This window comes from Bufo gargarizans, chromosome 2 (assembly GCF_014858855.1).
Source record: "Bufo gargarizans isolate SCDJY-AF-19 chromosome 2, ASM1485885v1, whole genome shotgun sequence".
NCBI lineage: Eukaryota > Metazoa > Chordata > Amphibia > Anura > Bufonidae > Bufo > Bufo gargarizans.
The window spans coordinates 188,838,361-188,861,042 of NC_058081.1; the positions used below are offsets into that span (position 1 = coordinate 188,838,361).

At 42.9% G+C, this 22,682-nt stretch overlaps 1 protein-coding gene across 5 annotated transcripts in view; it reads right to left on the reverse strand.

Annotated features, from left to right (window-relative positions):
• Positions 1-3,961: 3,961 nt before the first annotated feature.
• The window catches only part of PPCDC (phosphopantothenoylcysteine decarboxylase), a 100,507-nt gene continuing 81,786 nt past the window's right edge, over positions 3,962-22,682 (reverse strand). For all 5 annotated transcript variants that reach the window (XM_044283328.1, XM_044283326.1, XM_044283329.1 and 2 more), the window contains exons 5-6: positions 16,183-16,351; positions 3,962-4,183 (exon numbers count right to left, since the gene is read on the reverse strand). In XM_044283328.1, the coding sequence (XP_044139263.1) occupies positions 4,104-4,183; positions 16,183-16,351 (249 nt within the window). In that variant the 3' untranslated portion in view covers positions 3,962-4,103. The remainder of the gene's footprint in view (positions 4,184-16,182; positions 16,352-22,682) is intronic.

A 22,682-nucleotide genomic window follows, 5' to 3' on the forward strand; every position in this document is an offset into this window, starting at 1 on the left:
ACAATGTGGGATAAATAGCTGAACTCCTCATACTGCAAATCTGGGATGACCACATCCACTTGTTAGAGCAGCATGGGTCTCATCCAGACATCAAGGACACACGTCTGACTCCTCCTTTTCCCTTTCCCTCCCTTTCCTCTTCTCCCTTATCCTTATACAACTCGCACCCTGTTCTTGCTGAACTTTGATATCGACATCGCCTGGGTGTCAATTTATTATTAAAGAGGACCTTTCACCGATTATGACAATGTGAACTAAGTATACAGACATGGAGAGCGGCGCCCGGGGATCTCACTGCACTTACTATTATCCCTGGCAATAGAAAAAAGAAAAATGTAGCAGCACTACAAAAAATTAAGGTTGTTCCTTACTGTGGTGGTGCCCGCTGTGTCAGAAGCCAGTCTTGTACTTCCAAAATCCAGATGCAATTGTAACAGAAACTGCAGCACTCTCCAGCCTTGGTCTTTTCAAACTTTTATTCACCAATACAAAAAATGCGACATTTCGATCACACAGATCGAAATGTCGCATTTTTTGTATTGGTGAATAAAAGTTTGAAAAGACCAAGGCTGGAGAGTGCTGCAGTTTCTGTTACAATTACTATTATCCCTGGGCTCCGCTCTCCTGCTATGCCCTCCGGTATCTCCGGTCACAAAGTTATGGTAGGCGGAGTCTGCCCTTGTTCTTCTGTAGCGCTGGCCAATCACATTGCAGAGCTCACAGCCTGGGAGAAAATAACCTCCCAGGCTGTGAGCTCTGCGCTGCGATTGGCCAGCACTAGAGCAGAACAAGGGCAGACTCCGCCTACCATAACTTAGTGACTGAAATCTCTGCCTACTATAACTTAGTGGCCGGAGATACCGGAGGGCATAGCGGGAGAACGGAGCGGCGCCCGGGGATAATAGTAAGTGCAGTGAGATCCCCGGGCGCTGCTCTCCATGTCTGTATTCTTAGTTCACAAGTCAGGATCGGTGAAAGGTCCTCTTTAACATCAATACTTGAGATGTTTTCTTTTCTTTTCTGAAAATGTGTAATGGTTCCGGTATAAAAGGAGACTGGTGATCTTTGATATTAGCCATGTAACTTGTATGCCAATGTCTCATCATCTATCCATCCTGGGATATCTGAGAAATCCTTGTTTCTTAAATCTGGTTACTATTCTTCATTTGCAAACCAATAAAAACACAGATGATAAAAAAAATCTATGCCAGCTAATAGACTGAACTTCCGGTACAAGGACTGCTGGACAATGTGCCAGATTTATTAAGAGGCCTGTGCCTCTATACTAAGGCTGGCGTTTGTAATGCCAGTCTTAGTATATCTGCCTATCATGTGTCCAGCCCAGTTGGTAGGTTGTGTGTAATACATATTTCAGATAAAACTGTGGGTAATACTGCTGTGTTAGAATCCAACGCTGTTTTCTACCTGCCAGAACACCAGTTGCTATGTCACCTCCTTTTAATTGTTTGAGCACAAATATACATCACAGATAATTATGGTATTCCCTGAGGTCAGTCAACAATATAGAGCACTGTGCAGCCCAGAATGGGACTTTTTGCTCTGTTAACATGCTCTTATGTGGAATGCCAACCCTGAGAACTGCTACAGGATGCAGGACTGCAGAACAAATAGTTCAACCTACTACCTGGAATAGAAATACCTGGCTTTCATGTTTAATTGGAACCTGTCAGCAGTGTTGAACATGCTAGTTAGGTGCTGGAGAGATGAGTACAACGATACCCTTTGTGGATGTTTGCTCATAAATAGTAGTGTGAATATAGACTTTTATTCTTCCACATTCTGCTCTCTCAAGTGCCCAGGTGTTAAAGGCAGTAGATGTGGATCCACTGTGCCAACCAACTGGTATGACTTTGGACTAGTCCTGAGGGAGTTAGCATGGTGGTCCATGCTTTTCACTGGTTTTCACTCTTTAACCCCTATACAGGGATCTGGCCCTTCGTTGCAGGGGAGCAACCAGTCCGCTAACTCGTGGAATAGTCCTGTTGTGGTTACCTGCTGACCCACTGGGATCAGAGACAGCAGTGCCAAGCACCAAAGTAGTCAGGAAACAGGCAGAGGTCAGAGCTGTCAAGAGTTTGTGCAAATACGTGAAACACTCCAAAAAGGTCAGAACAGGCGGCACAGGATCAGTATGATGAACAGGCACAAGTCAGGGCATTGTACAAGATCCAGGAGACAGGCAGTGGTCGGTACACTGGAACACAAACAGAACATAGCATTTTACAGGGTCTAGCTCGCCAGAGGAACCTAATGCTAGATCTACTAAGACCTAATTGCACAAACAAGGAAGAGGGGGTCAGAGAAAAAGCTATATAGGTGGGCTGATGAGCTCATTGGTCAAGCACCTGATAACAGAATCAGAAAGGGCATTGACTCCTCCAGTGCTGCAGGAAAAAGGCTGTGGCCTGCAACATGGGACACAGGAGTCTGATGGCTGAGAAGAGAGGGGCACAGAGCGTCAGCATAACCCACAGCACACAGGATATTATAGCAGGATGACCACCTAGCAGACACACCCAAATCAAACCATTAACCCACCTAGAAGTCTATATATATATATATATATACACACACACACACACATACACATATTATATATATAATCTCTATCTATCTATATATATATATATATATATATATATATATAAAATTTGTTTTCACCTTATAAGATGCACCTGATGATAAGACACACCTAGGTTTTAGAGGAGTCAAATAAGAAAACATTTTTTTCATCAGACCTCAGGTCAGACCCCCGTATCAGACCTCAGGTTAGACCCCCGTATCAGACCCCCATATCAGACCTCAGATCAGACCCCCATATCAGACCTCAGGTCGGACCCCCATATCAGACCTCAGGTCGGACCCCCATATCAGACCTCAGGTCGGACCCCCATATCAGACCTCAGGTCGGACCCCCATATCAGACCTCCATATCAGACCCTCCATATCGGACCTCCAGATCAGACCCTCCATATCGGACCTCAGATCAGACCCTCCATATCGGACCTCAGGTCGGACCCCCATATCAGACCTCAGGTCGGACCCCCATATCAGACCTCAGGTCGGACCCCCATATCAGACCTCAGGTCGGACCCCCATATCAGACCTCAGGTCGGACCCCCATATCAGACCTCAGGTCGGACCCCCATATCAGACCTCAGGTCGGACCCCCATATCAGACCCCCATATCAGACCGGACTCCCATATCAGATCTCAGGTCAGACCTCCATATCAGATCTCAGGTCAGACCTCCATATCAGATCTCAGATCAGACACCCATATCAGACCGGACTCCCATATCAGATCTCAGATCAGACCCATATATCGGATCTCAGATCAGACCCTCATATCAGACCTCAGATCAGACCCTCATATCAGACCTCAGATCAGACCCCCATATCAGATTGGACTCCCATATCAGATCGGACCCCCATAAGACCTCCATATCAGACCCCCGCACACTGCGTCCAGAAGCTTTAAGAATCTAGGACACATGCAGCGTGGCACACAGATGAAGACCAGGGAGCAGTGAGTATAGGCAAGGGATCAGCAACCTTCAGCACTCCAGCTGTTATGAAACTACAACTCCCAGAAACCTCCTTTAACTTCTATGGGAGTTACAAGAACTGTTGAGTAAATGTGCATGCTAGGAGTTGTAGTTTCACAGGAGTTGCTAATCCTTGGTATAGGCAGTGCTACACTCCCCACTCCCCACACCTCCTGCATACTAGTGAGCGTTTTCATAATTAAAGCCCCCACTATTATTTGCTTTACAACATGCACTGCCATTGCGTCTTACAAAGCAAAGAACACAGTTATGCACACACTCTCTCTCTCAAACAATACTGACTTTATTCTATTTTAATTGAATACAGCTCTATAAGAGAGCTCTAGCCGCAAGGCTGGCTCCTGGCTCCAACGCAATAAATAAAACAATACCTTCCCTCACTGCGTGTTTATTTTAGAATTATATAATCACTACAATTTATTTGATTTAGGTTTGAAATGTTACCAACAATATTAACTCCTTAATATCATTAGAAAGACGGATACAAAAGTGGTCGTAACTCAGGGTTGTGACATCAATGATAAAGCTTGTTTTTGGACAGAACCTCCCGCACCTTCTCAATGATAGTACTGACCTCCGCCATAGCGCCAAGTCCTGTAGGAAACAAAAGATGTATGATAAATATGACAGAAGAAACTAAGGACAAAATGAAGCATTTTTACCTGTGTTAGAGCGCATTCACACAACCGCATTTTGCGTTCTGCAAACTGCGGATCCACAAGGCACGAATACTAGCCGTGTGCACATTGAAGAGCTTCCGTGTGCTCAGGCAACCGTGCAGCCGCTCTGCAAAAGATACGTCATGTCCTATACTTCACCGCAAAATGCGGACCACAGACCCACTGAAGTCAATGGGTCCACACCGTGATACGACGTCCAAAAGGCTGGTATCAGTGATTTGTGGAACCATGACTTGTGGACCTTGTGTATGCCCCCCCCCCCCCAATCGATTGACCACAAATAACAGACAGCTCCAATTTTGAAACTTATAGTAATAATAATAATAATAATAATAATAATAATAGGTTACAGGTGTTAAAGGCTAGAAAGTTATGCGTTCTAGATTAGTGGGGTCTTAAATGAAGTATAAATGCTCAATTGCTGTTCTATTCAAACTCCTCATGCCGTGGTTATAGAGCTGAGCGGAGAATGGGGAACCAGGTGCAGTCAGACACTCCACAATCTTTTATTACCTGTCCAGTTATTCAGTAGGTTGCAGTATGTAGATGGTTGAAATACCCTTAAAGGCTATATACACATTTAGGTGCAATTTGTTTTTGTTATTGCATTGTACTCATTTTTAGCTAAAAATATTTTTTATTGGTCTTTATTAACAATATGAAGTCCTTTTTTCTGTACAGAGCTGAGAACAACCTTTGGACTTTGTCTTTTCCGTCAGACCAGGAGCTCACAGACTCTGCTCTCAGACCTCCTAAACACTTCTTATAGCTCAGTTCTAATCTTACTGATAAGAATGTGGCCTAAATAAGTGTTTATGACCTCTTAGTAGTTTTAGAGATAAGGTGTATTAGATGACAGGCGCAAAGTGAAAGTACCAGTCACACAGCTAGAAAAACAGTTAACCATTTGTGACAGAAAAACTCAATATTTTTAATAAAGGACAATTGAAAAAATATTTTTTAGCAAATAATTTGTAAAATGCAATCATAAAAAAAAAAATTACCTCTGAAGTGTATATAGCCTTTAAAACACTAGACATTGGGCTGTGAACCATATACAGTATTTGTCCTGCACCTAGACCTGCCAATACATATAAAATAAAAAACACACATGGACAAAAGGTAATCTTCTGAACAACCCCATAAACACAAACGTTCAGAATAATGATTAAGCAGCTGTCAAACATCTCTGGTAGCTATCCTGTGGAAAAATGTCACGTTTATTAATCCAACATGCACATCATTGTGTGCTCCATCTAATGGTCCTGAGTGACAGATGGGCTGAATCAAACATATAATTGTAACCTTACATTTGGCTAAGGTGTACAGCAGGCTTTATCCTAACATTCTTTAGTAAGATGCAACAGCTCTTGCACTACCCTGATAAAATGTATTAAACAGATTATCCCATCATGACATTTATGGTTTATCATGTGCCATAAATGTCAGATAGGTGTGGCTCCCACCTCAAGAATAGAGTCCTTTTGTGACTGAAGAAAACAGCTGCCAGATGGCTTGGCGGGACATCCTAAAAGATTTAATGTGAAAATGGCTTACTGTAGCTTAAATGTACCATAATGTGCCTAAACCTCAATCAATTGCCTTGAAACTTTGCACAACCTAAGATCCCAGCTTCCCAAACCTATCCCGGAAGTTTCATGGAGTTTGGCTACCCACAAGGCAAATGAGTGACATTAGGCTTGTTTTTTTGGGGAGCTTAATGTGGCTTAACGTATAAAAAACAACTTAGATGTTAAACGATTTCCCCCAAACTTCCTATACTACAAGACTCTCTCTATGCCAACATATTCTGAAGATTTTGGGTCATTTGAGAAAACATACCAAAAGTTATTCACATTAAACTATGTTATTCCCATCCTAAAACATTTAACGTGAAAAGCTTAATGTAAAAAGAGCTTAATGTACATAACCTAAGTTCTCTTATTGAGTGACGTTAGGCTCGCAGAGCCCCTACTACCGTTTGTGCAGCGGCTATTAGAAATGTAAAGGATTATTCACAAAGCTAGCCGCAGGATCAGCCATAGCTCCGGCTCAGGTCTTAGTCTATCTTGGATGTGGTGAAGCATTGGGGATCCCAGCATGCATCTGTGGTTGCTGGGCCTTCAATGAGTCCCTGCACCTTGTGAGGAGGAGTAGGCTACCTCCAGGTACACCTGCATTTAATTTATCCACTGACTCAATATGCTCCCATTTGGAGACTCATAAATAGAGCTAGGACCACACTTTACAGAGGTGCCCTGAAGGTGGCAGTGTGGCTTCTACATATCTTTGGCCAAAGTTTTTGTGCAACTAAAACCTCAGCTTTTAATGTATACTGTTAGACAGGGTAATTTGTTTTGTTGCAGGCCAGCTGGCAGGTGTGCTGGGGATTTTTTGTGTTTTCTATTGTTGTAAGCCTTCCCATGTGCACCCTGCTACCAAGGCTGGTTTTAAATTTATAGAGTTACCATCTTTTTCCAGGTCTTTGTTCAGTCTCTCTCCAGATTTAGTCTGAGGGTGGGAATGCTCAAGCGCAGGAAAAGTTTGACTAGGACTGAAGCCTACAGGAGGCCTCACATGCTGATTGAGGAGGAGGACCAGAGAATCTGGATGTCTACCGAAGGTACATGGTGCTGAAATGGACCTCAGGAGCAAGTCTGGTGTTTTTCCTACTGAAGATTTCATGCCTATCACTATTCAGCTATTGCGCTAATACCCAGTATCAGCCTGTGCTCCTATACATCCAAGTTGTTTTTTGTACATTAAGCTCCCCAAAAAACAAGCTTAATGTCACTCATTTGCCTTGTGGGTAACTAAATCCATGAAACTTCCAGGATAGGTTTGGGAAGATGCGATCTTAGGTTGTGCAAAGTTTCAAGGCAATTGATTGAGGTTTAGGCACATTATGGTACATTAAGCTCTTATTACATTAAGCTAAATGTTTTCAAAAAGGAATAAAATTGTTTAATGTGAATAACTTTTGGTATGTTTTATCAAATTACCCCAAATCTTCAGAATATGTTGGCATAGAGACAGTCTAGTAGGATGGAAAGTTTAGGGGAAATTGGTTAACATCTGAGTTGTTTTTTGTATGTTAAGCCACATTAAGCTCCCCCCCAAAAAGCTGCTTAAAGGGGTATTATCATCTTATTGATCATTCTTAATTTAAATCTTTTGCCCCCCACTGAAAACTTTTACCTATACATTTCATTAAAAATGTGCAATCCTGCGGCCGGCCTGTTCAAGAACTTGTGAACGTGCACGTCTTTATCTGTTTCACGTCTGAGATAGAGCCGCGCATGAAGAGACTATTTCCTAATGGGTAAGTGTCATTTCTACTCGCCCCACTAAATCCACCATCGATTACTGACGGTGGAGGCACTTGAGGGGCAGAAGGTGGAGGCACTTGAGGGGCAAGAGGTGGAGGCACTTTTGGGGGCTGATGGAGGAGGCACTTTTGGGGCTGATGGAGGAGGCACTTTTGGGGGCTGATGGAGGAGGCACTTTTGGGGGCTGATGGAGGAGGCACTTTTGGGGGCTGATGGAGGAGGCACTTTTGGGGGCTGATGGAGGAGGCACTTTTGGGGGCTGATGGAGGAGGCACTTTTGGGGGCTGATGGAGGAGGCACTTTTGGGGGCTGATGGAGGAGGCACTTTTGGGGGCTGATGGAGGAGGCACTTTTGGGGGCTGATGGAGGAGGCACTTTTGGGGGCTGATGGAGGAGGCACTTTTGGGGGCTGATGGAGGAGGCACTTTTGGGAGCTGATGGAGGAGGCACTTTTGGGGGCTGATGGAGGAGGCACTTTTGGGGGCTGATGGAGGAGGCACTTTTGGGAGCTGATGGAGGAGGCACTTTTGGGGGCTGATGGAGGAGGCACTTTTGGGGGCTGATGGAGGAGGCACTTTTGGGGGCTGATGGAGGAGGCACTTTTGGGGGCTCATGGAGGAGGCACTTTTGGGGGCTCATGGAGGAGGCACTTTGGGGGCTGATGGATGTAGCAGAGCTGAATATGCGGCTGTTCTGACAGAGCTGGTTGAAGAGAAGAACATATGTAGCAGAGCTGTATATGTGGCAGGTCAGCATCAATGCTGGTGAAAGAGAAACAGATGTAGCAGAGCTGAATATGCGGCTGTTCTAACACAGTGCTGGTTGAAGAGAAGAACATATGTAGCAGAGCTGTATATGTGGCAGGTCAGCATCAATGTTGGTGAAAGAGAGAAACAGATGTAGCAGAGCTGTATATGCGGCTGTTCTGACAGAGCTGGTTGAAGGATAAACAGACAAATGTAGCAGAGCTGTATATGAAGCTTTTCAGACCCAGTGCTAGCGGGGGAGTAGAATAAAGATGTAGTAGGGCTGTATAGGAAGCCATTCAGCCAAAGTGATGTTAGGGGACTGGAGAAGACACATGTAGTTGAGCTGTATATGTATCTATAAAGATACATAGTGTGAGGTTTATACACAACTAGAGTACAGCTGTAATGGAAACAAATCTGCATCAGTGCTGGTGGGTGGAGGTTGGTCAAGCTTTTGAGCTAATGTATAATATGGAATTATAGTTTTTGGTGCACAGAATGGGTTTGTAAAAGATCAGACTGAGATTTTACGTGTAAAACTGCAGAACGGCCACGTGTTACTGTGCACTGAGCTCACTTCACATGGCTCTCTGAGTGGCCCTTCCCCTCACACACACTGCAGGCTGCCAGACTGATGACTCATACTTTTCACATGAACTAGCAGGCAGGACTCAGCTCTCAGTGTGATATCATAAGGAGGTGTGGCCGGCCTTCACTCTAGCTGCCTAAGCCCACCCAGCCCATTGTGCAATGTTTCAAGGCAATTGATTGAGGTTTAGGCACATTATGGTACATTAAGCTACATTAAGCCATTTTCACATTAAATGTTTTAGGATGTCCCGACTTCGATAATTTTGGAAGTCCCAAAGCAGTGAATGGAGAAAACAGTGGATGTGTGGTTTGCCTCGTAGGTCCCACAGGGGCAGCCTGCATCTATTGGACATCTATGGCATATCCTATACTCCTTTAACCCCTTCTACCCCGGGCCAGTTTTCGCCCTCCTGCCCAGGCCATGTGTCACTTTATGTGATAATAACTTTGGAACATTTTTATTTATCCAAGCCATTCTGAGACTTCTCGTGACACATTGTACTTCATGATAGTCATAAATTTGAGTCAATATATTTCACTTTAATTATGAAAAATCCGGAATAGTGATGGATGAACATCAGCCAGGACGATTCGCTCACCGCAAGTTCGCGGCGGGCCACATTCACTTTAATGGCAGGGAACCCGAAAAAACCTTCAGGTCATATTTGCAGCCACCACATAGTTACTAGAAGTGCACAAATCGTCCCACAACATGGACAGTGACATACCAGAGGGGGATCAATGGCAAAAATTCCTACAAAAAATATGTATTTTAATCAGGGGACATTTTTATGTGTCTTAAAGGGAAACTCTCAAAAATGTGCCCTGCTGGAGCCTAGAAAGATTTTAATTTTAGACCACGGGAGTACAGGCCCCAAACATTAGGCATTCACCGGACAGAAAACATCAAGTGATTATGTGGCTGAAGGTATATAAGACGGTCATTGGATATCAATTTTACTGCAGGCCAGTGGAGTACAGGCCCCAAAAATTATTAATTCACCATACAGAAAATAACAATTAAAAATGTGGCTAGAGATACATTAGGCGGTCACAGTATAACAATTTTACTGTTGGCCAGTTAGATTACAGGCCCCAAAAATTATGCATTCACCGTACATAAAAGATCAAGTGATTATGTGGCTGGAGGAATAATAGACGGTCATTGGATATCAATTTTACTTCAGGCCAGTAGAGTATAGGCCCCAAAAATGATTCATTCACCATAGAGAAAACATCAAGTGATTATGTGGCTGGAGGTATATTAGACGGTCATTGGATATCAATTTTACTGCAGGCCAGTACAAATACATGTCAAATACATATGTTTAAAATAACTCAAAATATAAAATTGGATTAAAAACATGGCTAACGAAATCCCCCCTCTTGAAAAAAAAAAAAAACAATGATAATAGGTGAAATTCAATTAAACGTGGTCGTCACAGGTGTTGAATTCCTCCGACATCCATGCTGCATTCATTTTTAGAATTGTGAGGTAGGCGAGTGCGGTTATCGGTCACGATCCCCACTACTGCGCTGAACGTCCTTTCGGACAGGACACTCGACGAGGGGCAAGCCAAGAATTCCATGGCAAATTATGCCACAGGTCAAGCCTGTACATCCAGTAGTCAAGGGATTCTTCTCTTCTCAGAGCGTCCACATCAGCCGTTAACCCGATGTAGTCGAACACCTGTCAGTCTAGGTGTTCCCTGAGGCTGGATCCGGAGGGCGCCTGTCGATGGGTTGGCTGCAAGAATGATCTCATATCCAAAGTGACCAACACATCTTCAAACCGCCCTCTTCTTGCATGCACGGTAGGATTGGTACCGGCAACTGTTTCTCTGTGGGTGGAAATTCCGCTGCCAGCGCTCGCAACAGCAGAATGCAGCATCTCTCGAAGCAAAGCCAGGAAATTCTGCATTCTGACAGCCCTCTGTGATGCTGGTAACATGTCCGCCATTTTGTGTTTGTACCAGGAGTCTGAGTACATTGCCACCCAGTACTGGTCCTTTCACTTTATGCTTTTTATACAGGGGTCCCCCATCAAACACTGGAGCATGAAGGCCCCCATTTGCGCTAAATTGGAAGCGGTGGAGCGGCCTGGCTCCTGCTCATCGCCTAGGAGAATGTCATCCTCGGTCTCCTCCCCCCATCCACGGACAACCCCAGGGATCCCAGAAAAGTTTAAAGCCTGCTCTTCTTGCTTCTCCTCCCCCAGGCACCATCCTCCTCTGACTCCTCTTCAGACTCCTGCTGACTTGTCTCAGATGGAATAGCTCCCCTAGGAATTCATTCAGCATTGCGACTTACTCATCTTCCTGCTCCTCGACTGCTTGATCAATGACACGACTCCAGAAAGAAGGTGTAAGGCACAATGCCACTGATGGAGCCCTGCCTGTGACTGACCAGTTTGGTGATCTTATCAAATGGCTGCAGAAGTCTGCATGCGTCACGCAAGAGCAGCCACTTGCGCGTGAAAAAAACCAAGCTTCCCAGAACCTGTCCTGCCGTAGAGTTCGTACAGGCAGTCGTTAACGGCACGATTCTGCTGGAGCAGCCTATCAAGCATATACAAGGTGGAGTTCCAGTGCGTCGGGCAGTCACAAATCAGACGTCTGACAGGCAAGTGGTGTCGCCGCTGAACGTCAGCAAGGCAAGCCATGGCCGTGTAAGATCTTCTAAAATGGCCACAGATTTTCCTGGCATGCCTCAAGACGTTCTGGACCCCAGGGAAATTGGGAGCTAAAAGCAGTGCAGGACCGGTGTGGCTCTTGGCTTCCAGGCACAACAGCCGCAGCACAGCAATGACTATGTCTCACCTGGCACGTCGAATAGGTTCTGGGGAGCTGGGGGGTGCAGAGGAAGAGGCAGTAGCAATGGAAAAGGAGGAGTCAACAACGGAGGAGACGGAGGATGGAGTAGGAGGAGAAGAAGAGGCAGGCCTGCATGCAATCCGTGGCAGTAACACCAAATCCACATTGGTGCCACAGGTTGCATGCTTGACAGCTGTCAGAAGGTTCACCCAGTGGGCAGTAAAAGTTACCTGTACCTTCCCTGCCCGTGTTTGCTAGGCCACGTGTCTGTGGTCAGTTTTATCTTGGCACCGGCACTGTGTGCCAGAGATACATTCACTTGCCGCTGAACATGGCCATATAGCTCTGGGATGCCCTTCTGGGAGAAATATTTCCTTCTGGGGACCTTCCATTGTGGTGCCAATGGCAACAAATTTTCTAAAGGCCTCCGAGTCCACCAGTTTATATGGCAGTAGTTGGTGGGCTAGCAGTTCCGACAAGCTGGCAGCGTCTTCATATTGCAAAGAGACATGCACAGAAAACCATAGCGCAGCTAACTATAATGCTGGCACTCACGCTAAGGAGACTAACCGAATTCACCTAGCGGGACACTACCAACTAAACCCGACCAACGTGACATGAAGCTTCAACTCACACGTATGGGTCGGTAAGAGCAGTCATCTGCATCTTTAGATATAAAGTGTTTTAAAGTGTTATAAAGTGTTTTAAACCGCTACTACTGTCACTTGGTGTAAAAGCGAACTTAATTGCTATATACAAAAACTGTCCACTCACAGAACATTCCAGAGTCGATTAGATCTGTGATTATTCAATATACAAAAATCACATGGAGAAATTTATATCTAAAAGGCATACGGGACATTTATTATCCTCACTATCAGTGCGTGATCTCTGCACCAATGAGGAATAGAGGGACTGTGTTATATATATTTGCAACATTAATTAGTTGATTTTATGTTTTTTTTATAATTCTATATGTTGTATTAAATAGTTATCGTATTTTTATATAGCAGCTGGCCCTTGTGTTTATATATTTCCTTATTGAAGCTATTGAGTGGAATAGTGGGCTAAGCCTTGCTCCGGTGAGCGCTCCATTGTATTGATTGTTTTATATTATAGGGTATATGACACCCCTCAATCAGTTTTTTGGGGGGCAACTGGTATCTCACACTAATTTGTTGTTCCAATAGCGTTTGTCCCTCTGTATAGCTGTGGTAACTCAGCAAAAAAGGCACACAACTGCTGCACAATACAAATGCACTATATAGAAATTATATTATAGATATATCACACCCCTGCCTTAATCAGTTTATTTTGGGGGCAACTGGTATATCACACCAGTTGCAATTAGTTGTTCCAGTAGCGTACACAACTGCTGCACAATACAAATGCACTATAATATACGTTCTATGTTAAAAAGTATATTATATGTATATCACACTTATCGATAGCACACCTATACCAGTCCTTCAAAGGACTTTTGTGGCCCTATTAGCTAGCGTCTGGTGTCCCTAACAGTCTGTCCCTGCTCCACACAGAAACCTCTCCCTACACTTGCAAAAGACTAAATGTAAAATGGCAGCCAGATCGGGTTTATTTATAGGGTAGGGGGTGTGTCCAAGTGCTGAAACATCATAATTGGCTGTCCCATCCCACCTGATGGATGTTTCATGGGACCAAGTTCTGCACAATGCTAAAGAATATGGCACCAGCGGACATCGCTATATGTTCTTCTGTTCGGCGAACCGCGAACGAGCAAAGTTCGCCGCGAAACGACCATGGGGCGAACCGCTAGGCCATCTCTATTCCGGAATTTACAAACAATTTGGAAAAATTCGCCATTTTCTGAATTTCAATTTCTCTGCTTTTAAAACAGAAATTTATAAAATATTTATTACTTAACATTCCCCATATGTCTACTTTATGTTGGCATCATTTTGTAAATGTCATTTAATTTTTTAGGACGTTAGAAGTCTTGGAATTTTAGAAGCAATTCTTAGAAAAATTCCAAAACCCACTTTTTGAAGCTCAGTTCAGTTCTGAAGTCACTTTGTGGGGCTTACATAGTAGAAGCCACCCATAAATTACCTCATTTTAGAAACTACATTCCTCAAGTTAATGAAAACTGATTTTACAAACTTTGTTAACACTTTAGAGGTAAGAATTAAGGGAAAATTTAGATGACATTTTTAAATTTCACTTTTTTGGCTTTGCTTTTGCATTTTAATACATTTGTTCCTGTAAAACATCAAGGGTTAACAGCCAAACAAAACTCAATATCTATTACCCTGATTCTGCAGTTTATAGAAACACCCCACATGTGGTGGTAAACTGCTTTAAGGATGCACGGCTGGGCGCAGAAGAAAAGGAGAGCCATATGGGTTTTTGGAAGGCAGATTTTGCAGGACTAGTTTTTAGACACCATGTCCCATTTGAAGCCCCTGATGCACTCCTACAGTAGAAACTCCAAAAAAGTGACCCCATTTTGGAAACTACGAGATAAGGTGACAGTATTATTGCTATTATTTTGGGGTAAATATCATTTTTGATCGCTCTACATTACGTTTTTTTTTGTTTTTTTTAGGCAAGGTAGACAAAAATGGCTGTTCTGGCACAGTTTTAATTTTTTGTTTTTTACAGTGTTCATCTGACAGGTTACATCCTGTGCTATTTTTATAGAGCAGGTTGTTACAGACGCAATGATATCAAATATGTCTACTTTATTTGTTTCAGTTTTACATAATAAAGAATTTTTGAAAAAAATGTATGTTTTTGTGTCTCCATTTTCTGAATGCCATTGTTTTTTATTTATTTTTCTGCCGATTGTCTTGTACAGGGGCTAATTTTTTGTAGTAAGAGTTGACGTTTTTATTGGTACCATTCTTGGGTACATATGATTTTTTCGATCATTCATTATCACACTTTATGGGGCAAGGTGACCAAAAAATTGGTTATTTTGGCACAGTTTTTTTTTATTTTTACAGCGTTCACCTGTGGGGGTAGGTCATTACGCAGGTCGTTATGCACACCACAAAAAATAATAATAATCATAGTTTAGTGTCTCCATAGTCCATATTTTTTGTCCGATTGTTTAAGGTAGGGTCTCTTTTTTGCGGGATGAGGTGTTGGTTTGATTGGTATTATTTTGGGGGGCATACGCCTTTTTGATCGCTTGGTGTTGCACTTTTTTTGATGTAAGGTGACAAAAAAAATGGCTTTTTGATAGTGTTTTAATATTATTATTTTTTTACGGCGTTCACCTGAGGAGTTAGGTCATGTGATAATTTTATAGAGCTGGTTGTTACGGATGCATCGATACCTAATATGTCTACTTTTTTTTATATATATATATACTTTTTTTTTTACCTATTTCACTTTAACAAAATAATAGCATTTTTGAAGCAAAAAAAATTGTTTTAGTGTCTCCATATTCTGAAAGCTTTTTTTTTTTTTTATCTGATTGTCTTAGGTAAGGTCCCATTTTTTGTGGGATAAGGTGTCGGTTTGATTGGTACTATTTTGGGGGGCATACGTTTTTTGATCGCTTGGTGTTGCACTTTTTGTGAAGTAAAGTGACAAAAATGGCTTTTTTTGGCACAGTTTTTATTTTTAATTTTTTTTACGGTGTTTATCTGACGTGTTTTAAGAGCCGGTCATTACGGACGCGGCGATATTTAATATGTGTGCTTTTTCTTTCTTTTTTACTATTTTTTATTATAAAATCAGGGGAAAGGGGCGTTTGTTTTTTACTTGAAACTTAATTTTTTATTATTAAAAACACTTTTTTCTTTTAACTTTATTTCTGTCCCACTCTGGGACTTTAGCATTTGGGGGTCTGATCCCCTCTGCAATGCATTACAATACATCTGTGCCTGGGGCTGGATCTCCTCGGCCTCCGTAGAAGGCAGGTCCCGATGCCTTGCAAGGCATTGGTCAGTCTCTGCAAGACATCGGGCTGCCTTCTCACCCATCGGGTCCCCGTCACCGCAGAGCAGGGACCCAACTGGATCCCTCACTGAACACAAACCACTTCTATGCCACGGTCAGCACTGATCGTGGCAAAGAAAGGGTTAATCCACCAGCATCGCTGTAAAAGCCGATGCTGGCAGATTAACCCCTTCTATGCTGCAGTCAGCGACTGACGTCCTATTAAGTCATGTGTCAGGAAAGAGTTCAGAGAAAATGTTCAGTATACAGTTCCCATACTACAATCTAAGTCTAAGCTTCCTAATTTAAAGTTTTGTAAGCATAAAATTCCATGAAATTGTGTCTGCCCATTATAGCCACAGGACACAGTCATTTTGTACTGTGTAGGTATGCATGGTTCATATCCCAATGTGACACTGCAAGGTCATGATGAATACCCAAGAGCATACAGAGAAAGCAAAACATCTTTGACCATAGTATATGTGCTCTAAAGTAACTGCTAACCTTTGTCACCACACATCAGTGTTTTTTCAATACATGCAATCTCTATGTAGCCAAAACTGCAAAGACGTTCAATCTGTTCTGCTGTGATTGGATGATCCCACATGGATGTGTTCATAGCTGGACAGAACAGCAATGGCTTTTGTAAGTCCCATGCACGAACTATACAGGTCTGCAAAATAAATAAAAAAAACACACGCTAAGGCGGAAAGTAAAATACAAGGGCATTGTGGTTATGGTTAGTGCTCGAGTTGAACAGCACTTTATTCAAACACGCAGCAGAGCAGAATACAGATTGCACAACATGCACAAAGATAATATACAGCCTATTCTTCGTTAGGCCTCATTCACACGGGCGCCATGTTTTTTGCCCGGATAAGATGCGTGTGCGTTGCGGGAAAATGCACGATTTTTCCGCACAAGTGCAAAACATTGTAATGTGTTTTGCACGCGCGTGAGAAAAATCGGCATGTTTGGTACCCAGACCCGAACTTCTTCACAGAAGTTCGGTTTTGGGTTAGGTGTTCTGTAGATTGTATTATTTTCCCTTATAACATGGTTATAAGGGAAAATAATAGCATTCTTAATACAGAATGCATAGTACAATAAGGCTGGAGGGGTTAAAAAATAAATAAAAAATAATTTAACTCACCTTAATCCACTTGATCGCGCAGCCCGGCTTCTCTTCTGTCTTCTTCTTTGCTGTGCACAGGAATAGGACCTTTGATGACGTCACTGTGCTCATCACATGGTCCATCACCATGGTGAGGGACCATGTGATTGGATCATGTGATGTGACGTCACCACAGGTCCTCAGCCGGCAGCTCAACATTACAGAAGAAGACAGAGATCCGCAACTACGCGATCAAGTGGACTCGGTGAGTTAATTTTTTTTATTTTTAACCCCTCCATCATTATTTTACTTTGGATTCTGCATTCAGAATGCTATTATTTTCCCTTATAACCACGTTATAAAGGAAAATAATACAGATCGGGTCCCCAGCCCGATCGTCACCTAGCAACCATGCGTGAAAATCGCACCGCATCCGCTTGCGATTTTCACGCGGCCCCATTCACTTCTATGGGGCCTGCGTTGCGTGAAAAACGCAGAATATAAAGCATGCTGCGATTTTCACGCAACGCACAAGTGATGCGTGAAAATCACAGCTCGTGTGTACAGCCCCATAGAAATGAATGGGTCAGGATTCAGTGCGGGTGCAATGCGTTCAACTCACGCATTGCACCCACGCGGAATACTCGCCCGTGTGAAAGGGGCGTTTTATACTTTTTTGACACAAAGGATCAGCAAAACTTTGCCATGAAATATGTTCTCACAGTGGTCTCTTCCCTTCCTTAATTCTTATACTTAATTATTTTCATGCATTTTTATATTATCTTTAGATTAGAATCTTCTAAAGGCTGAATGTCCTGTATTTACTACTGTGAGAAACTCTAATAATTTCACTCCTTTTTGGCCTAAACCCCTTATGATATGCTGTTGGTATACATACACGCATTTTGAAGTTAAATTGAAGGTCATTTTATGGAGAACATACTTCCTTTTTCTGTTTCTGTTTCTGTGAGGATTTCTTTCCCGAGCCACTCGACTTAACTTTTGAATTGGCCCCATCATCAAATCGATAGAGCCGATTTCGCTCATAGTAAACCTGTCATCCGAACAGGATCAGGATGACACACAGATTGACTCGGATCGATAAGGACCCCTCACCGGGACGGACAAACCCTCCTAAGCAGCTGCATGGCAACAATCTTTTTCTTACAAATCTTTTCCTCTGTCCTTCCCTGTGCCGAGTCTTCTGATCTGGGTGAGTTCTGTGTCTATAATGTCCAGTCCAAGAACCTTCAGTAAATGAATGAAGTTTTAGATGTGATGATGGTTAGGAATAACTAACCGTGTTAAGTCTGCAGCTGAGATGACGGGGTTCACTTTTGTGTGAGCGGTTAAAGTGTCTCACGGCTATGGTTTGGTAAGCGGTTCCAAAAGAATTCAGGAGGTCTGGTATATAGAAATGTATGACTTCTAATTTCTTGTCCTGAGATCAATGTCAGTGTGTTGTACAGGAGGCATTTAATGTTAGAGACGGTCAGTTTTACAGTATGTCACAAAAGTGAGTAGAACCCTCACATTTTTGTAAATATTGTATTCCATCTTTTCATGGAACAACGCTGAAGATATGACACTTTGATACAATGTAAAGTAGTCGGTGTACAGCTTGTATAACAGTGTAAATTTGGTGTGCCCTCAAAATAACACACAGCCATTAATTTCTAAAGCGCAACAAAAAGTGAGTACACTCTTAAGTGAAAATGGCCAAATTGTGCCCAAAGTGTCAATATTTTGTGTGGCCACCATTATTTTCCAGCACTGCCTTAACTCTCTTGAGCATGGAGTTCACTAGAGCTTCACTGGAATCCATTTGCACTCCTCCATGACGACATCTCCGTTTAAAGGTTCCCCCCCCCCCCCCCCCCCAGATGCTCAATAGGGTTTAGGTCTGGATACATGCTTGGCCAGTCCAGCACCTTTACCCTCAGTTTCTTTAGCAAGGCAGTGGTCGTTTTGGAGGTCTTGAGGTCGTTATCATGTTGGAATACTGCACTGTGGCCTAGTTTCCAAAAGGGAGGGGGATCATGCTCTGCTTCAGTATGTCACAGTGCATGTTGACATTCGTGGTGCCCTCAATGAGCTGTAGCTCCCCACAGCCGGCAGAACTCATGCAGCCCCACCACCATGACTGTAGGCAAGTCTTTGTACTCCTCACCTGGTTGCCGCTACACAAGCTTGGCACCATCTGAACCAAATAAGTTTATCTTTGTTTCATCAGATCCATGTCCTTAGTCTGCTTGTCTTCAGCATCATCTTTAGAAGACGCTTCCTTCTGGGACGACAGCCATGCAGACCAATTTGATGCTATATATGGGGCGTATAGTCTGGGCACTGACGGCTGACCACCCCTTTAATCTCTGCAGCAATGCTGGTAGCACTCATACGTCTATTTTGAAAAGACAACCTCTGGAGCACGTGCATTCAACCTCTATGGTTGTCCATGGCAAGGCCTGTTCTGAGTGGAACCTGTCTTGTTAAACCGTTGTATGGTCTTCGCCACTGTGCTGCAGCTCAGTTTCAGGGTGTTGACTATCTTATAGCCTAGGCCATCTTTATGTAGAGCAACCAATTATTATTTTTTTTTACAGATCCTCAGAGAGTTTTTTGCCATAAGGTGCCATGTTGAACTTCAAGTGACCAATGTGAAAGTGAGAGTATTAACACACCTGCTCCCCATTCACACCTGAGACCTTGTAATACTAACAAATCATATGACACCAGGGAGTGAAATGGTTAATTGAACACAAGCTGGCCATTTTTACTTAGGGGTGTACTCACTTTTGTTGCCAGTGGTTTAGACATTAATGCCTGTGTTTTGAGTTATTTTGAGGGCACACCAAATTTACATTGTATCAAAGTGTCACATCTTCAGTGTTGTCCCATGAAAAGATATAATAAAATATTTACAAAAATGTGAGTGGTGTACTCACTTTTGTGAGATACTTTACCTACTGAAAGTGTGCTTGCTGGGACTAACCAGGCTGCCACCATGGACTCTAAGTAATGTGTTAATTAATGACTATGACAATAAGTTTGTCAATCATCATCCAGTCGTAGTAAGTGTAGAATATTTTGGCGGGAGCTGGATTTTGGGAATACTGTGTGTTTTATTTCAGGTCTTATTCTGTAGCTTGTTGATATATGTATGTATAATGTAGAATACTTGTTTTGGCTTATTCCTAAACTATGTAAGAAAGGCCAAGTATGTAGTACAATACAATTCAGGTACCGTACGCAGGGTGAGAAGCTGGTGACTGGTACTACCTCTCCTGCAAGGTGTAATACTCTTTACATAAAGGATACAGTCTTATGATGCTTAACGGTCATGCTGTCATGTTTTTACACAAGAAAACATACACTTGTAGACTGCCGGGCGACGCGTTATGAGTAGTATAACCTCTATACGGTTCATCAAAATAAAAGTGATAGGTCAACACGCCCTTTTTCCCCTCCCACAACCCCTCCCAGTCCCCCCACAGTGCCGCCCATCGCCCGTTCCAAACCACGCCTAAATACCAACCATCCAATGCCCCCTTATTCTGTCAAGCGTCCTCCCCTTCGGACGTGACCTTTCTGAAGCCAAAACATGCCCATATTTTTTGCCTACAGCATCCATTTTGTGAAATACGGCAACCATTTGGTGATTTAGCAAAGCACGCCAGGGAATGTGCGAACATGTTTCAAACATGTCCTAAGACGTTATATAAGAGTGCCGAAATAATTTTTGCTTTGTTAGGAAATTTTCTTTGTAAATTATGTTTAATTATATACAGTGGGATGCGAAAGTTTGGGCAACCTTGTTAATCGTCATGATTTTCCTGTATAAATCGTTGGTTGTTACAATAAAAAAATGTCAGTTAAATATATCATATAGGAGACACACACAGTGATATTTGAGAAGTGAGATGAAGTTTATTGGATTTACAGAAAGTGTGCTATAATTGTTTAAACAAAATTAGGCAGGTGCATACATTTGGGCACTGTTGTCATTTTATTGATTCCAAAACCTTTAGAACTAATTATTGGAACTCAAATTGGCTTGGTAAGCTCACCGGCCCTGACCTACATACACAGGTGAATCCAATTATGAGAAAGAGTATTTAAGGGGGTCAATCGTAAGTTTCCCATCTCTTTTAATTTTCTCTGAAGAGTAGCAACATAGGGGTCTCAAAACAACTCTCAAATGACCTGAAGACAAAGATTGTTCACCATCATGGTTTAGGGGAAGGATACAGAAAGCTGTCTCAGAGATGTCAGCTGTCTGTTTCCACAGTTAGGAACATATTGAGGATATGGAAGACCACAGGCTCAGTTCAAGTTAAGGCTCGAAGTGGCAGACTAAGAAAAATCTCGGATAGACAGAAGCGACGAATGGTGAGAACAGTCAGAGTCAACCCACAGACCAGCACCAAAGACCTACAACATCATCTTGCTGCAGATGGAGTCACTGTGCACCATTCGGCGCACTTTACACAAGGAGATGCTGTATGCAAGAGGGATGCAGAGGAAGCCTTTTCTCCGCCCACAGCACACAAAGTGCCGCTTGAGGTGGGCTAAAGCACATTTGGACAAGCCAGCTTCATTTTGGAATTAAGGTGCTGTGGACTGATGAAACTAAAATTGAGTTATTTGGCCATAACAAGGGGCGTTATGCATGGAGGAAAAAGAACACAGCATTCCAAGAAAAACACCTGCTACCTACAGTAAAATATGGTGGTGGTTAAATCATGCTGTGGGGCTGTGTGGCCAGTGCAGGGACTGGGAATCTTGTCAAAATTGAGGGACGCATGGATTCCACTCAGTGTCAGCAGATTCTGGAGACCAATGTCCAGGAATCAGTGACAAAGCTGAAGCTGCGCCGGGGCTGGATCTTTCAACAAGACAACGACCCTAAACACTGCTCAAAATCCACTAAGGCATTTATGCAGAGGAACAAGTACAACGTTCTGGAATGGCCATCTCAGTCCCCAGACCTGAATATAATTGAAAATCTGTGGTGTGGCTTAAAGAGAACTGTCCATGCTCGGAAGCCATCAAACCTGAATGAACTAAAGATGTTTTGTAAAGAGGAATGGTCCAAAATACCTTCAACCAGAATCCAGACTCTCATTGGAACCTACAGGAAGCGTTTAGAGGCTGTAATTTCTGCAAAAGGAGGATCTACTAAATATTGATTTCATTTCTTTTTTGTGGAGCCCAAATTTATGCACCTACCTAATTTTGTTTAACCAATTATAGCACACTTTTTGTAAATCCAATAAACTTAATTTTACTTCTCAAATATCACCGTGTATGTCTCCTATATGATATATTTAACTGATATTTTTTATCGTAACAACCAACGATTTATACAGGAAAATCATGACGATTAACAAGGTTTCCCAAACTTTTGCATCCCACTGTACAATCATGTTTAACCCCTTAAGGACCAGCTCCATACACGTACGGTGCGGTGATTGGGCGGGTGCAGGAGAGGCGCCCGCCCAATCCGCGGCAGAGGTCCAGCAGTCACTGATAGCTGGACCACTGCTGCATGCCCTGGCATAGGTGAAATCACAGATGCCGGCGCATTAACCCTTGATGTGCCAAGGTCTGCGCTGACCGCGGCATGTGTGAAGGGAGGGAGAGAGCTTCCATCGGGTCCCCGCTGCTGTGCCTTCCTTAGGCATCGTGGCTGCCTTCTGTGACAGTCTGGATCTTACAGGCAAACAGGTTGTAAGTGTATAATAGTCTATAATTCACTTTGTGATGCATTGTAAAGGGAATCAGACCCCCAAAAGTTGAAGTACCAGAGTGGGACAAAAAAAAAAAAAAAGTGAAAAAGTTAAAAAATAAAAGTTTTTAGGTTTCAAGTAAAAAAAAAAAAAAAAAAAAA